A 17,248-nucleotide genomic window follows, 5' to 3' on the forward strand; every position below is an offset into this window, starting at 1 on the left:
GTTCACGCCATTCTCCTGCCTCAGCCTCCCGAGTAGCTGGGACTACAGGGGCCCACCACCACGCCTGGCTAATTTTTTGTATTTTTAGTACAGACGGGGTTTCACTGTGTTAGCCAGGATAGTCTCTATCTCCTGACCTCGTGATCTGCCCGCCTCAGCCTCCCAAAGTGCTGGGATTATGAGAATGGGTGTGATCTTCTTAAAAGAAATTAAAATTAAGGGGAAAACATTTGAAAGAGAAGGAATATTCTGTTCTGAAAAATTGAGTTTGAGATGCCAGTGGAACCTCAAGACACAGGTAAGGAAATCTAAGTGGAAACAGAATGAGAAGCTTAGGAAAGCAAGGTTCAGGCTGGAGGAAACACATTTGGCAGGCAGACCAGCAGAAGTGATTGTGCAACTAAGGAGAAGATGAAATTGCCAGCCAGGAGAGGAGCACAACAAAAGAACTGAGGATAATACCTAAAGAACTTGAGAAAGAATAGCCAAAATATGAGAAAGTGAATGAGCAATGAGAGCTACATGTCACAGCATGAAGGTTGGGTGCAGCGGGACATGAAGAAATGGCTGGATTTTGTAGCCAAGAGTTGAGTCAGGTGTTGCTCAATCACCTGTTAACTGCATGATCTGCAGCCAATTACTTAAGCTCTTGGGCCACAGTTTCCTTACCTGCAAGGTGGAAATAACACCTCTGTAGTTATGTTAATTTAAATAGTTTAAACAAGTATTCCTTAAATAATGCTTTTAAATCACTCTTTTTATTAAAATAATAATCACCAATAAAAGATTTGGAGTTATCTGTGTTTCTTATGTACATGCAAGCAGTTATATTACAAAATGTATTATTTTAAAAATGTCCTGTAGTCAGTACAAAATTGAAGACTTAGGAAGTTTTGGATTATGTAATTTGTAAAGGAATACACTGTCTTTTGCCCACAGTCTTCTGAATAAAGCATTTTGGAGTTTAAATATAATTCAGTCTGTTTTATCAAGGTTAATTTTTTGAGTACCTGCTCTGTTCCCCACTCTTTTTCTGGCTATTTTGACTAAATTCCTCTACCTAAGCCCTTTGCTTTCCAATTCTTAGGGTGTTTATTATTCTGAGTCTTCTTTAGGCAACTGATACTCCCCAACTCTGGAAACTTCAGCTTTTGAAGCAATCTTAAATTTTTAGCATTTGTGATTTTTCTAGTACATTCTATTGAACACACTTTTATTTTTGACAGAATAAAGTTATATTTAAAACTCTTTATTGAGTTATGATTAATTGACATTCAAAAAGCTGTACATATTTAATGTCTTCAACTTGATGAGTTTGGAGATAAGTATACACTGTGAAACCACCACCACAATATCTGCCATAAACCTGTTCGTCACCTCCAAAAAGCCTCTCCCACCCTCTTTATTTATTATGAGAAGCAAAATGATTATTTTATTGGGATGCATTTGTAAATTTTTGCCTCAGAAAATATTATCTGATATAAAGTTAATTTTTCCATGCCTCAACATCATTCACAAAATGCATTTAAAGCATTTAACATACTGACATTTTTCACTTTTATTAGAAAAGGAAACAGTAACTCTTTGTTATCCTTCTTATTAGGGTAACACATTAAGAAAGATACTTCTGAATCGATACTTTAAAGGTGATTATAGTATTGGTGTGAATGGACACCTATCAGGGGCCTACTCCAAAACTGCACAGGTGGGAGGTAAGTCCTGTCATTCGTTTTCTCATTTTAGGATTCTCATGATACATCTTCATGTCAGTGTTACTCTAGTATTTTACTGAAATGGCAGATATATAAAAGAGTCATTTAAAAATCACTGTTAAAAACTTTCATACAATTTGGGGCTCATAAAACAACAGATTTGAACATCAGAATTGATTTTGCTTTTTGACCTTGGAAAAATAGTTAAACTAAGTTATAATCTCTTAATGTATAAATTAAGGACAAAATAAAGCTAGTTTTCTCTTTCTGTTTTTAAGAAAAACATTTAATCCCATGTGTCAAACATTTAATAAAGAGTTCTATTTTTACAAACTTTGATATTTTTAAACTCAAGCTTTTTTTTTTTTTTTCTGAGGCAGAGTCTCACTCTGTCACCCAGCCCAGGGTGCAGTGGCGCAATCTTGGCTCACTGCAACCTCTGCCTCTGAGGTTCAAGCAATTCTCCTGCCTTAGCCTCCCAAGTAGCTGTGATTACAGTCATGTGCCACCACGCCTGGCTAATTTTTGTATTTTTAGTAGAATTGGGGTTTCACTCTGTTGGCCAGGCTGGTCTCAGACTCCTGACCTCAAGTGATCTGCCTGCCTTAGCTTCCCAAAGTGCTGGGATTACAGGCGTGAGCCACCATGCCCAGCCTCAAGCTTCTATTATATTTAACTTTGTAGGGAAAAAATCTCAATGATTAATATTTTTATTAAAATAATAAAATTTAAGAATTTGAAAACCTTACATATTAATAATGTCTACAATTAAGGTTTATTTATTTATTTTTCCCAATCACAGGAAGCTTTTCTGGACAAGATTCAGATAAGATGGGGATATCAATGTCAGACATTCAGTGTCTGCTGGATAAAGAAGGTGCATCAGAACTTGTCATCGATGTTATAGTGAACACCAAAAATGACAGAATTTTTTCAGAAGGCATTTTCCTCGGCATTGCCTTGCTTGAAGGAGGAAATACACAAACACAGGTACTTGTTCATCAATCATGGGGATTACATTTATTATTGGTATTTCTTGTTTACTTGTCACAGAAACCAAGGAAAAGTAATGTGTTTCTTTTAGCTCTTATTACTATCTAAAAAAAAAAAAATCCATGTATCACACTTTTCTTAAATTTGTTTGCTGTAGAAACTACAGAGCTTCACAATTTATTCAGTCAAGCAGAACATTCCTCTGAAACTTCCTTCTGACATGATTCCAGGAATTCCACAACAGTGAGCAATATGCTCACCTGCACACAGGAGATTAGGCCACTATTTCCAGAAGGCACATGTTTTCTTTTGAAACTTCTGCCAAGTGGCCCGTAGGGTTGACTACACCCAAAGGCAAAACATGCTGCATGAGCCCGAGTGCTGGAGAGTGTTCCCAGATGACAGACATTGTCCTCCAGTCTTTTTTTTTTCATTTATCATTATGGTTAAATAATAATAATTGTACATATTTATAGGGTACAGTGTGATATTTTGATACATGTGTATAATATGTAATGATCAAATCAAGGTAATTAGCACATCTTTCACCTCAAATGTTTATCATTTCTTTGTGTTGGGAACACTCAAAATTCACTTTTCTAGCTGTTTGAAAATATACAATAAATTGTTAATTATGGCCACCTTACCGAGGATTAGAACACAGGAATTTATTCCTCCTATGTAGCTGTCTGTTTTGCTGCTCGGTAGCCTGCTCTTTCTAGGTTTGCCTTGGTCAGTAAAGAAAACTGTCTACTTACAACTAAGTATATAATTAGAAATTCCAAAAGCCATTTTCTCGACTCATGGCCAGCAGAAGCCATGTCTAATTTGAAACTGGGATATTGTGCTTCATTTAACCATCAAATACATTGAACAATAGGAACATTACCATCTAACACATCCAATCACAGTGGCTTTAGGAGTAAAGGCCTCACGAGCAGCAAGTGGCATGGTGACAAAAACAACGCTAAATCAATAGTACTTAGTTGAGAAAAGAAAGTGTTTAAAATTCTCATGATGCTGTAGCTGCAGCATAGATTTCCTCTGAGGGAATTTGAGGAAGGAGGTGATGGAGGAAATTGAGTGAGTTTTTTTGGAAATTATCTTATCTGAACCAGGTATTCAGTTGGGACTTTTTAAAAATTTAATTTAATTTTTAATTGACAAATAATCATTGTGTATATTTATGGGGTACAATCTGATGCTTATATATATATATATATATACACACACACACACACACACACATATCGTGCAATGATCAAATCAGGATAATTAGCATATCCATCACCTCAAATATTTATCATTTACTTGTAGTGGGAGCATTTAAAATTCTTTCAGCTATTTGGAAATATATAGCATATTATTGTTATTAAGTATCATTGCCTTGCTTTGCAGTAGAACACCAAAACTTACTCCTCCTGTTTAACTGAAACTGGACTCTTTGACCAATGTTCCACTGTCTACGTCTATGACTTCAACATTTTTAGATTCCACTATTTCACTTATCAATGGATGAATGATTTTTAAAAATGTGGTATATAAACATGACAGAATACTATTCAGACTTAAACCAGGAAGTTCTGTCAATTGGGACTTTCTAGGGAAAGTGTCCAGTCAACCACATAACATTAGATAAAGGCTTGTTCAGTGGATAGAAGTGAAGGATTTTTTTTTTTTTTTTTTTTTTTTTTTTTGGTGGGGGGCATCTCTAGAAGATATCCTCAGGATTACAGTCTTTTGTAGATTTCTGTTTCTAGGCCACTAAGGGTCACCAGATGGGATCATCCTTCATCCTTCGCACTTATTTATGCTTACTTATATCCTCATATTGCTTGGGAATAAGCCAGCTCCCATTGGAAACTGCACCTTCTACTTATAAATTCCTGGCAAGTTGTTCCCCTAGATCTCTCACAACCGAAATATTTTTCAGTCCTTCTTTACATGATTTTCTGTGGCATTTGCCACTAGTGACTTTTTCTTTCTTCTTGAAACCTTTTCTGCCTGGGTCTTGGGATACCACCCTCTCCAGCTTGTCTTCTACCTCCTACCATTTCTTCTTAGCCTTCTGCAAAGGTTTTTCTCCCTCTACTTAACTCCCAAGTTTCTTTGGACTCTCTGTTCTCACTCTGTGTGTTCCCCACCCTGACCTCATTCATTTCCACACCTTTAACGTTTACTGTGTTTGGATGCTTCTGAACTTACTGACGTTCTAGACTATGTATCCGGCTGTCTTCCAGAATATTTAGTGGGATGTGCACAAATGCCTTAAACTCAACATGTCTCACATGGAGTCTGCTGTTGCTCTCCATTCACGCACTGCTCCTTTTGCCATTGCCTCTCTCGGTGACTGGCACTCCATCTACCCAGTTGTCTGACCAGAAAATGATAGTCATCCTTGACCTTAACTTGTACACCCTTACTTACTCTCTTCCTGAACATCCCACTGATGACCAACTTCTGTGATTCTGCCCCCTTAATATCCCTCATATCCATACTCTATTATTTTCAATTCCTGCTTTTCCAGCTCTCACTACAGATTCTCCTTATCTTTTCCTTGACAGTGACAAGTAGTCTTCTAAGAGGTGTCCCTGCTTCCAGTTTTGCCCTTCTCCAAATCATTCTCCGTGTTGCCTTCAAAGATGCCTTTTTTTTTTTTTTTTTGAGATGGAGTCTTGCTCTGTGGCCCAGGCTGGAGTGCAGTGGTGTAATCTCGGCTCACTGCAAACTCCGCCTCCCGGGTTCACGCCATTCTCCTTCCTCAGCCTCCCGAGTAGCTGGGACTACAGGTGCCCACCACCACGCCCGGCTAATTTTTTGTATTTTTAGTAGAGACGGGGTTTCACTGTGTTAGCCAGGATGGTCTTGATCTCCTGACCTCGTGATCCGCCTGCCTCAGCCTCCCAAAGTGCTGGGATTACAGGTGTGAGCCACTGCACCCAGCCAAAGATGCCTTTCCAAAAACATGCTATTCTTCTGCTTAAAATATGTCACCTGCCCTATAAAGACAAACTCCCTGCTATAGTCCATAAGATACTTCATGATCTCTTCAAATTTTCCAACTTTCCCTTGTTCTTCCACCCTCTTGCCTCCTCCATCCTTCCTCTTATGCATCAGCTACACTTAGCTCTTTGCCATTCCTCAAATGCGTTGTGTTATTTCTCATGCTGCTTTCTCCTCTTTGAGGATTCAACTCAATACATTTCTCCTAGAAGCCTAGGCTCCATATCTCACTGGGTAGAATTGAATACTGCTTACTATGTGCCCCTGTTATAACCTGTGGATGTCTTTAATGACATTTCTACCACTTTGTTTGCTTGTTTGTTTGTTTTTGAGATGGAGTTTCACTCTTGTCACCCAGGCTGGAGTGCAATGGCGCGATAGCGGCTCACTTCAACTTCTGCCTCCTGGGTTCAAGTGATTCTCCTGCTTCAGCCTCCCGAGTAGCTGGGATTACAGGCACCCACTACCATGCCTGACTAATTTTTTGTACTTTTAGTAGAGACAGGGTTTCATCCTGTGGCCAGGCTGGTCTCCAACTCCTGACCTCAGGTGATCCACCTGCCTCGGCCTCCCAAAGTGCTGGGATTACAGGCATGAGCCACTGCGCCCGGCCATTTCTGCCGCTTTATTTTGCCTCTTCATGTGTGCATCAGGCTTCGTCTAGTAAATTATAAGTCCTTAAAGGTTGAAACTACGTTTTATTCATCTTTGTACCCCTTGTGTCTGGACCAATCTTGGGGTTCAGTCAATGTGCAGAAGTGAATGGATCTGTGAATGAATGGTCCTAATTAAATTCTTTCTTCTTCACAAAGTCTTTCCTAGCTGTCTGGGACATTTGGTGTCCATTCCCTTATCTCAGCTTCCATGCACTTGTTTCTTTAATACCACTTGGCATTTTGCATGTGCTACTTTGTTTGGTTGTAATTTGTATTATACCCTGCCTCTCCAATTGAATTTCAACTTCTTCAGTATAGGGGATCATATCCTATTCTTTATGTCTACAGTGCTTTATAGCCATTCAACAAATATTTTTTGATGAAACAGCATTAAATTACTCTTATATATGAAAACCTTCTTTTAAGATGGATTATGACAATAAGGACCAGCCTTCCTCTACTCGGATGTCTCACATTTTATAACCCAGATGGCAACTATGTTTTCCTGGCTCTAAGAGGTCTAGTTGAGATTAGCTCAAATCTTATTCCTTGCCCTATAGCAGTCTAAAGCGCACTCCTCCCCAAGACACTTGCCAGTTCCATGGGGGTTTTACATTCTCACTGTCTCCTTAGCCAAAAAAGTCTTGCTTTCTCAGCACATAAATTCTTAACACCCCTGCTTCTGTCATACTGAGAACTGCAGCCCCTTCCTTTATTTCTTCCTTTCTAACTACATTAAGTGAATGTGTGTATGTTCTATACTTTATTAAAGATCAACTGAAGGAGAAGGTACAGGAGGTACTTATATTACAATTTCAAATGGAACCTAATGATAGCAATAAGAAAAATTATACCTACTAAATATAAGGCGCTGTTCTTTGTGATTTGTATGTATTAACTTGGCTAATATTCAAACAACCTGTGAGGTAAGTGGTATGTTATCCTACCTTACTGAAGAAGAAACTGAGATAGACCCAAGCTTACATCGCTAGTTAGAGATAGAGATAGGTTTCAAACCGATGCAGTCTGGCTCCAGATTCTGTGCTCTTAGATGCAATAAGCATCTCTTTTCTAGAAATAGCCATCTCCATCCTCACCCCTAGGATATTTCACTTGAGGATTCTCCCTGCATCATGCTCTTGTCTTTCTCCATTCTCACTTCCCTTCCCTTCTCTGCCTCTTCCAGTCTCCTGTCACACGTATCTGTTGATCCATCCCCCTTAGCTCCAAAACACTTGGAGTTTCTTTCCCCTTACACTCTGTGCAGCTAATGGAGGTAGTTTCCTAAGCAAAAATCATGTCTTTAGTGAAAGGAATACTTATGCTACTTGTTGAGATTATATAAATATATATGAAACCTACTTTTCCTTTTTAAAATCGTGTTGTTCAGCATTGTAGATACCTCGTTCTTAAAAGGTGTTATCTATGTAAATAATCTAGCATTTTGATCGTAAGAGGTTGTTTTATACATTTAGTGATTTAGAGTCAGAAAATCTAGATTTAAATCCTAGCTCTACCCCTTACTAGTTATATAATATTGGGCAAGTCACTCATCTTTACTAAACCTCATTTTATGAATCTATAAAATGGAACTAAGAGCACTCTATTCATCACACTGTTGAATTGAAAGTATCTATGAAGTAATACATATGGAAGAACTACATAAATTATGAAACTTTGTTTTAATAGAGCCACAAAGTTCTCATAACTCCTCATTAATATACTGGAAACTCCTTCCACCTTCTAACCCCTTATATTGAAAAGATTTGGGCTTTATCATCTGCTTAATTCATGGGATTGTAGAGGTCTGTGGATGCTGCATTTGTTGTTTGAATTAACAAAACCAGCTTGACTGTTTTACTGTGGTTGCTATGGTTACTGTGACTTTTTGGCCTTCTTTCTTGAGGGTTGCTTGCCCTCTGTGTAGGAGCTTACCCTTGTAGGTGTGCAGCTGACATCTAAGGCTTCATAAGACACTCTGTGTATATACATTGCCCACAGAGAAAATTGCAGGGTAGGCAACCATTTCAAGACCTGATGTCATTAGAGTCTCAGTTACAGATCCCAAGACCTGTGGGTCATGTTTCCAGGAATTCCTAAAGGAAAGCATATCCTGGGGCAAACTCCCCCAAACTGGCTGTTTAAATGTTCTTATATTGGAGTAGGGCCAGTTCTGCTTGATCTGGAAATTATTTTTTCTTATGTTTTCTTCATACTATCTCTCCTCAAGCTTATATAACTCTTTTATTCACTACAGTTAGGGAGTTATTATCTTTATTAATTTACAAATGATATGTATCTTGTTTGTCTTGTATCTATCTCATAATCTTGGTAGTAATAAGTTATAATTCCCCCACCCACTTCAAATTCTGTCTTCTCTGGAATGTGTTATCTTTCCTACCTCCTACTGCTTCTCCTGGACACTTCCATAAGGCATTGAGCAGGCAAGAATTAGGGTAAATCTTCCCAAGGTTGAATATTTCCACATCTTACAAAGATACATTTTATCATACTTTTGTTTCTGAACCATTTCTACATCATTATTGACTATATTTATTTTAAGGTGGATTTGTCTGAGACCCCATGCAAAGCAATGTAGCTAATGAGGAACCAAAAGAAGTTGGTACCTGTTTATCAGTGAGATCCCATGAGTGAGGCTACCATGGTAACACTTTGCAAATTAAATGTGCTGTAATTTAGATAAAGAGAAAAATAGTCCTTTGTAACTTTCCATAAACTCATGTTTATACAGGATGATCATCTTTGGATTGATGGCTATTTTCCACTTTAGATTACAAACTCATGAGAACAAGGATTGTGGTTGGTTTCCATTTTTGTTCTATCCCTATTAACAGAGGGCTTGACACATAGTAGGCACTCAATACATACATGTTGAATCAATGCATGACTTTATAATAATATAAAAATCAAAGAATTCTTTCCATACAACTTCTTACAATGTCCCTGTAAGTTTTTAAAAATATATAACCAGTAAGGATAAATTAAACAGCATCTGAAAATATGTTGGAGTTTAGTGGAAAATGCTAAGTAAATACCAACTATTATTAGTACACATTAAATAGTACAAGAAACTGGCAAAGGCTGTCAATTTATGAAATAATAATGGGTGGTGCATTAAGTGTGTGCTTTTGCCTATAATGCTTATGTTTAGTTCAAGCATAAAAACACTATTTGTCTCCCCTTGGGTATTGATGTCTTAAAATATGTTTTCTTGCAGTATTCTTTCTACCAGCAGTTGCATGAACAAAAAAAGTCAGAAAAATTCTTTAAAGTTCTCTATGATCGAATGAAGGCTGCTCAGAAAGAAATAAGATCAACAGTGACAGTTAATACCATAGATTTAGGTAACAAAAAAAGGGACGATGACAATGAATTGATGACATCTGGTCCACGAATGAGAGGTAAAGAAGTATTTGAGTATTTGGGAGAACAGAGTGAGAGAAAAGAGGGGAATAGCGTTTAAATCTCATTAACATTTTTCGTCTCTCTTCTCTTGGTTTAATTATCCCCACTGTGGCTCTGATCATCCATAAAGAATTTTGGTCATGGGTTGACCCTAAAACGGCTCTGCAGGACTAAACTTAAATGAGACATAATCAGTGCAAAGCAACCAACGGCATGAAAGATGTTTGATTTCATTGTGGCATGCATGGTAAAGAGTAACTGCCCCAAATCTTTTAAGTGATCGTGAAAATGAAACTTTAAAAACAGAAATTACCACACCAAACTCCAATGAAAGATTCTTGGTATTCAGAATGACAAAATCATCCATGTATTAAATACAAATCATAAAGACATTAACATTTTGAAGTTTGTCACATTTTCTTACCTCCTTGAATATGAAACTCATATACATGAATATATATATGTATATATCAGAAAGACATGAGTCCTTTTAAAATTTGCTAAGCATTGAGATCTTTTTTATGACCCACTGCAGATTTAATTTTTAAGTGCTCTCTCAAATCCTTTTTGGAAATTGTTGCACCTTTTGTCAGATTATTTTTAATTCAATTGTTAGAGAATTTGGGTACCTGGTTTGTTTGTTTTTTTAATTAGTAAAAGCAAATTGGTTCAGAAATATAAAAGTACTGCTTTGTTTTCAGTAAGAGATTCAACACTACATTTAAAAGAAGGAATGAAAGGGCAATTAACAGAAGCTTCTTCAGCAACATCCAAAGCATATTGTGTATACAGAAGAGAAATGGATCCAGAAATAGACATTATGTGCACAGGACCAGAAGCGGGAAACACTGAGGAAAAATCCGCAGAGGAAGTAACAATGAGTCCCGCAATTGCCATCATGCAGCCAATACTGAGATTTCTTCAGTTACTGTGTGAGAATCACAACCGGGAATTGCAGGTATTTGTTCTGTTTTGTGTGAAAGCTGAGAATACAACCTATGTTTATCAGTAATTAAATTCAAATAAAACCAACAAGTAGTTTCGGAGAGCATTTTAGAAAGATAATCAATAAAAGCAATAGTGCTCTTCTGAAATGGGAAGAAACTTTGGTATCAGTGAAGAAAAGGAAGAAGAAAATCCTTTTATGCAAGAAAAAAAAAATCAGGCTCATACAGTGTCATCCTCCTCAATATTTTTAGCCTCAAATATTTTTAGCCTCAGTGGGCATCCTGTCTTCCTAGTATTCTCTGGTAAGGTTATATTGTTGAGAGAGATTACATTTGTCTCATCTATATCTTTCATGATTTTATATTCTTAAGGAGCTTTCATTATTTTCAAGCCAATTCATATTTCTTGAGTGAGAGTACTGAGTATATTTGTATGTCTTCATTTGAAACAGAATTAACATAGAAGAGGATGTTTTTAACCAGAGTGAGGGTGGATACATTCAAAAATGAATGTAGTCAGTGTCATATCTTCTTTCCTGCATTTTCCTTTGTTAGATAAATGAACTTAGGAATGCCTATGAATTTTTGAATTTTGGCCTCTTTTTTGCATTGTTTGTACACAGGCAGGCCAAGGCCAGAAACATTGCTTCCAGAGGGACAATACTGGATCAGTGCCCATGGGCCTATCCTAACCCATTTCGTCTGTCAGTGTAGGAAATAGATGTATAGGGTGTATAACACATTAGATAGTATCTGATTGAACAGTTTACTGGTAGGAGTGTGGGATCAGTATAGAAAATACTACTTTTAAAATTGTCTTAAGAAGAATAAATGGTAGATATAAATTCAAATAAACACGTTAAATAATAAATTAATAGAAATAAATACTAAATTAAAATATAAAACATGTTTCCTTCCCTGCTTACCCTTTTACTAGGTTTACTCCCCAGAGAAAACCACTGTTAACAGGTGATTAATCTAGAGAACTTGACTGAATATTGTCAGGGCCCAGGTTTTTTCTTCTAGAAATTTTTATGCATGCATAAGCATATTGAACTGTGCAGGTAAACATTTTTTAAAAATCATATTCTATGGTATTCCGGCCGGGGACAGTGGCTCACGCCTGTAATCCCAGCACTTTAGGAGGCCGAGATGGGCGGATCACAAGGTCAGGAGATCGAGACCATCCTGGCTAACACAGTGAAACCCCGTCTGTACTAAAAAAAAATACAAAAAATTAGCTGGGCGTGGTGGCTGGCACCTGTAGTCCCAGCTACTCAGGAGGCTGAGGCAGGAGAATGGCATGAACCCGGGAGGCGGAGCTTGCAGTGAGCAGAGATGGTGCCACTGCACTCCAGCCTGGGTGACAGAGTGAGACTCCATCTCAAGAAAAAAAAAATCGTATTTTATGGTATTCCTCAACTTACATTTTTCATTTAGTAATATCGGTTATTAGTCAATTACTTATTGCCAGGTTATATTTATTGGTACATGTTGAAGTACCTAATTTTTATAGTTTTACAGTATTCTAATGTTTGGATGTACTATTATTCATTAAGCCAGTCACATTACCATACGTATGATATGGTTTCTGGTGTTCGTATAACAAGCAGTATGCAGGGAACCTGTTGGTGTACTTATGTACATACATCTAGAAAAACTTTTTTAGAAGTGGAGCTGTATGTTAACTTAAAATTTTGATAGATACTTCCAGTTGCACTTCATAATGATTATATCATTTATAATTAATGAACAATGAAGTTGCACTGTTCATATGAGATTGTTTATAATTGAAAATTTGCTCCTCTCCCTACTGAACTTCTTTCTACCTATTTTTTTTCTCTTTTTCCGACTTCCCATTACTCTTGCCCTCTCTGTGTAGTTTGATGATAATGACACTGAGAAATGTTTATTATGAACTATCTTGATATATATTTACACATATATGTGTATATACATATATACATACACATATGTGTATATACATATACATACACATATGTGTATATACATATACACACACATATATGTATGTATATACATATACATACACATATATGTATGTATATACATATACATACACATATATGTATGTATATACATATACATACACATATATGTATGTATATACATATACATACACATATATGTATGTATATACATATACATACACATATATGTGTATGTATATACATATACATACACATATATGTATGTATATACATATACATACACATATATGTGTATGTATATACATATACATACACATATATGTATGTATATACATATACATACACATATATGTATGTATATACATATACATACACATATATGTATGTATATACATATACATACACATATATGTATGTATATACATATACATACATATATATGTATGTATATACATATACATACATATATATGTATGTATATACATATACATATACCTAAATGTATATGTGTATATACATATACCTAAATGTATATGTGTATATACATATATACACATATATGTGTATATACACACATATATATGTGCATGTATACATATATATGTGTGTGTGTATATATATATATAGATGCTTGGGGAAAAACCTAAGGGCGTTTCTCCCTCCTTAAATGGAGGACAGTTTTAATAAATGCGAATACTTTTCTTATGAAGAAAAGTTAGAAAAGCACACATATGGGAAGAACAGCAAACAATCAGCACAGTGAATTTTTGTAACCCTTCAATTTTATTTTCTTTTGCCTTCAGAACTTCTTGAGGAATCAAAACAACAAAACAAATTACAACCTAGTCTGTGAGACCCTTCAGTTTCTGGACTGCATTTGTGGAAGTACAACCGGTGGCCTGGGCCTGTTGGGTCTCTACATCAATGAGAAGAATGTAGCACTGGTCAACCAGACCCTGGAGAGCTTGACTGAGTATTGCCAGGGCCCTTGCCATGAAAATCAGGTAACCAGAAGTATCCATGACTAATTAGTAAAGGGATTAATTTGGGGAAGGAGCCAATCTTTGTGTGCAGTTGAAAGATCTTTCTTCTTGCTTTGCCAGACATTTTTACTTTCCTAATAAAACATACAAAGACTGAATTATAGACAAGGAAATACTATGCTGTATTTGTATATAATTTCATTGTAAAAACAAGTCCCATGAAAATGTTCAAGATAAAAATCGACTTACTGAAAAAAGTGAAATATGTGTCATGACCACCACCCAGTTTTCATCTTTAGTGAACTTTTCCAGGATTTGTGGAATAAACTTTCTTTGGCTCCTTTGGCATCCCTACAAGGAGTAGTATATGTTATTTCTTCTATATGCACAATAAACTTATGAATAGGTATCATTTTTCCTAGTTTGCTGATGAATAGGTTCTAACCCAAAGATTAGGTGACTTTCCAGAGTTTCAGAGTGACAGAATCAATAAGTTGTAGAGCCATTCTTACAACTAAGGACTTTTGATTCTGAGTCTAAATCGAGTGCTCTTTTGACTATATTACATTTTGGAGGGCACAGTTTCAAGTCTCTTTTCCAGAATGTTTGTCTCTGATTTTGTTTTCTGGGATATCAAGGATATATTGTGGGAGTAGAAGGCAGGACACTTGGTCAATCAAGGTAAGGGATGCCACCTGAAAGTTTGCCAGTTGACTGTTTCACCTCCTCTCAGGCATCATGGAGCTACCATCGTAAGCATGGATCAGTCCAGAAGACAGAGTTTTCAAGTCATAAACATTTCTGGATATAAATATTAAAAAAGTCATTGAGAGCAAACATCAACGATTGACATAGAAAATTGTGAAAAAGTGCAGTTTACATGAGATACGCACACATACACACGGTGTCTATGCACACACACATACATTTATGAATCTATACACACATGTGTACATGCATAGGTGTGTACAATGAAAACAGAACAGTTTTGGCATAAACAATTTGTTATGGGGGTATTTTCCCTTTCTGTACTGTACATATGAAATACCGAAAGAGTTTGTGGATTTTTCCCTGCATTTTTCTGGGTTATATTTCAGTCTCCCAGAGCAATGATACAAGAAAACCTAAATGTTGATTTAAAGTTAAGGAAAAACATACAAATTCAGAGATTTGGTTTTGTTGTTGATAAAAACTTGTACATCTATAATAGAAAATAATTATACCATTTGTCTCTTCTGCTGTTTCCGGGAAAGCTTGTAAGAATGTTCCCCAGTTTTGGTCTCATAAGAGAATGGAATAGAGCTTTGAAAGTAATTTACTAAAACCAAATAAGTTCTAAAAGTAAAAGCTAATTTTCAAATAACATGAACCCCACATATAATTCCCCATTGCTCTGAAAATGTGTGGGAGGAAAGATTGCTGGCAAATTCTGGAGATGATCTGCAAAAAGATTCTCTTTAAGTTTGGGAAATATTTTAATGAGCAGAAGCAGCTCAGGAAAGGTAGGAGATGGGTAGAAAACACCTTTCCTCTGTGTCAGAGGAATAAAAACTCCGTTGTATGAAGGGAGAAATAAGGCCCATGCTGAAAAAGCAGTCATTTTGAAGTTGTCTTGATTTTGGTCTTTCTCATTTAACTCACCAGGATTTCAGTTTTTCATACCTCTTGACAAGGTGCTACATTGTTAACACATAGTCCTACAAATCTGGCTCACAAGTTCCTGATTTAAGACCTGTAAAATTAAATTCAGAACCCCAGCATGGTCGATCTTAACCTTCAAAATGTGGATATTTATCTCACAGGATGTTTCATAAATTTTCCCCAATCAAGATTCCCTCATGTAAGTTTAAGAAATCCAGTAAATTTTTCCTTCAGCCATCATTATTGACAGCATCCCAAACATCAGGAGAGTCTCATATTACTTGTCTTCACTTCCACCTGGCTTGGACAGCAGCATCTCTTGTCATCAGTTTAGCATTAAGTAGCAACGAAATTAAAATGCTTCATTGGTACCATAAAATTTGCCTACAAATCTCAGGTATGAGGGACACACGTCTTTAATAAATGGGAAAATTCTTTTATTGAGGATAATTCAGATCTTAAAATTCTGACCTTAAAGATCTCCTCTGTTGATTGGTGTATTAAAGTTTATTGAATGAAAGGATATTTAACTTAACCAGTATTCTCTGAAATTCTATAAACACAGTTCATTTTAAAAGATATGTGCTTCATGCAGTGTCTCGCTCAGTGTTCTGCCTACAAAACCATTTGATCAATACTAATCAATTAATTGCCAGACCCTATACAAAAGAATAAGTCAAATGCTCAAAGGTAAATCTTACCTATTTTTTAAAGATCAAAAATTAAGGTGATTATGTTGTTTTATATCCTGTTAGTTCTAGTGCTATTCTGTTGTGAATAAAATGATATTTTACAAATATTTTGTTTTCTAGACCTGTATTGCTACACATGAATCTAATGGGATTGATATCATCATTGCTTTGATTCTGAATGACATAAACCCTCTTGGTAAATACCGAATGGACCTGGTGCTCCAGCTAAAGGTAGAGCGAATCCACTGTTCAGGCCAGAAAAGCTACAGTCTCTATAGTACAATCTTCAAGCAGCTCTTGTCAAAAGCATATTATCATGTTTTCAACTAATCAATTGACAGAAAGGGATAGTGAAAGTACAATGCTTACTAAACTCCAGATGCAATGTGAAGTTAGCTTTGAGGTAATATTCCATGGCAAGGTCCTTTCCTGGAAGTTTTCCAAGCAGCCACTGTGTTTCATGACTTCCCTTTTGTTTTTATTTTTATTTTATTTTTTATTTTTTTTTTAACTTTACTTTTTGAGATGAAGTCTAGCTCTGCTGCCCAAGCTGGAGTGCAGTGGCGCCATCTCGGCTCACTGCAACCTCCTCCTCCCAGGTTCAAGCGATTCTCCTGCCTCAGCCTCCTGAGTAGCTGGGATTACAGGCGCCCACCACCATGCCCGGCTAATTTTTGTATTTTTAGTAGAGACGGGGTTTCACTGTGTTGGCCAGGCTTGTCTGGAACTCCTGACCTCGTGATCTGCCCACCTCGGCCTCCCAAAGTGCTGGGATTACAAGTGTGAGCCATCGTACCCGGCCTTGTTTTTAATTTTATATTTTTCATTATAGGGAGAAGCTGATGTATTTTTAAAACACATTGACTACAGGTGCTGATGTATTTTTAAAACACATTGACTACAGAATTCCACCCAGAAAGACACAAGGAATTAGACAAAGTCAAAGGAGTGCTGCATTTTATTTTTATGGTTCTCTTCTTTCTAAAAGTTGTTCTCTTTTACATTAGAATTTAGTTTTTCCCCAAAATACTTTCAGTGATATCCACACTGTCTTTAAGAGGTTTCTTTAGTTTAAGCCTTGTGCACAGCTCCGAGCAGTTTCATTTATAAGAGCTCAGGAGCACAAATTAATATACACAATAAATTATATAAAGCCCAAATACTAAGGCATGATATTCAATTGAGATGAGCTAGTAAAGACCACATTATTGTGTTTAGGGTTAAACAGGAAAAAATAATCCTG

At 36.4% G+C, this 17,248-nt stretch overlaps 1 protein-coding gene across 2 annotated transcripts in view; it reads left to right on the top strand.

Annotated features, from left to right (window-relative positions):
* ITPR2 (inositol 1,4,5-trisphosphate receptor type 2) overlaps nucleotides 1-17,248 on the top strand; it is a 506,436-nt gene that overhangs the window by 338,931 nt on the left and 150,257 nt on the right. For both annotated transcript variants that reach the window (XR_004665727.3, XM_003828909.5), the window contains exons 38-43: nucleotides 1,604-1,712; nucleotides 2,515-2,702; nucleotides 9,603-9,786; nucleotides 10,492-10,748; nucleotides 13,493-13,693; nucleotides 16,126-16,236. Coding sequence is in view for 1 of the 2 variants with exons in the window: in XM_003828909.5 (XP_003828957.3) it covers nucleotides 1,604-1,712; nucleotides 2,515-2,702; nucleotides 9,603-9,786; nucleotides 10,492-10,748; nucleotides 13,493-13,693; nucleotides 16,126-16,236 (1,050 nt within the window). In the remaining variant the exon portion in view is untranslated. The remainder of the gene's footprint in view (nucleotides 1-1,603; nucleotides 1,713-2,514; nucleotides 2,703-9,602; nucleotides 9,787-10,491; nucleotides 10,749-13,492; nucleotides 13,694-16,125; nucleotides 16,237-17,248) is intronic.

The sequence above is a fragment of the Pan paniscus genome, chromosome 10 (genome assembly GCF_029289425.2).
Source record: "Pan paniscus chromosome 10, NHGRI_mPanPan1-v2.0_pri, whole genome shotgun sequence".
NCBI classification, from domain to species: domain Eukaryota; kingdom Metazoa; phylum Chordata; class Mammalia; order Primates; family Hominidae; genus Pan; species Pan paniscus.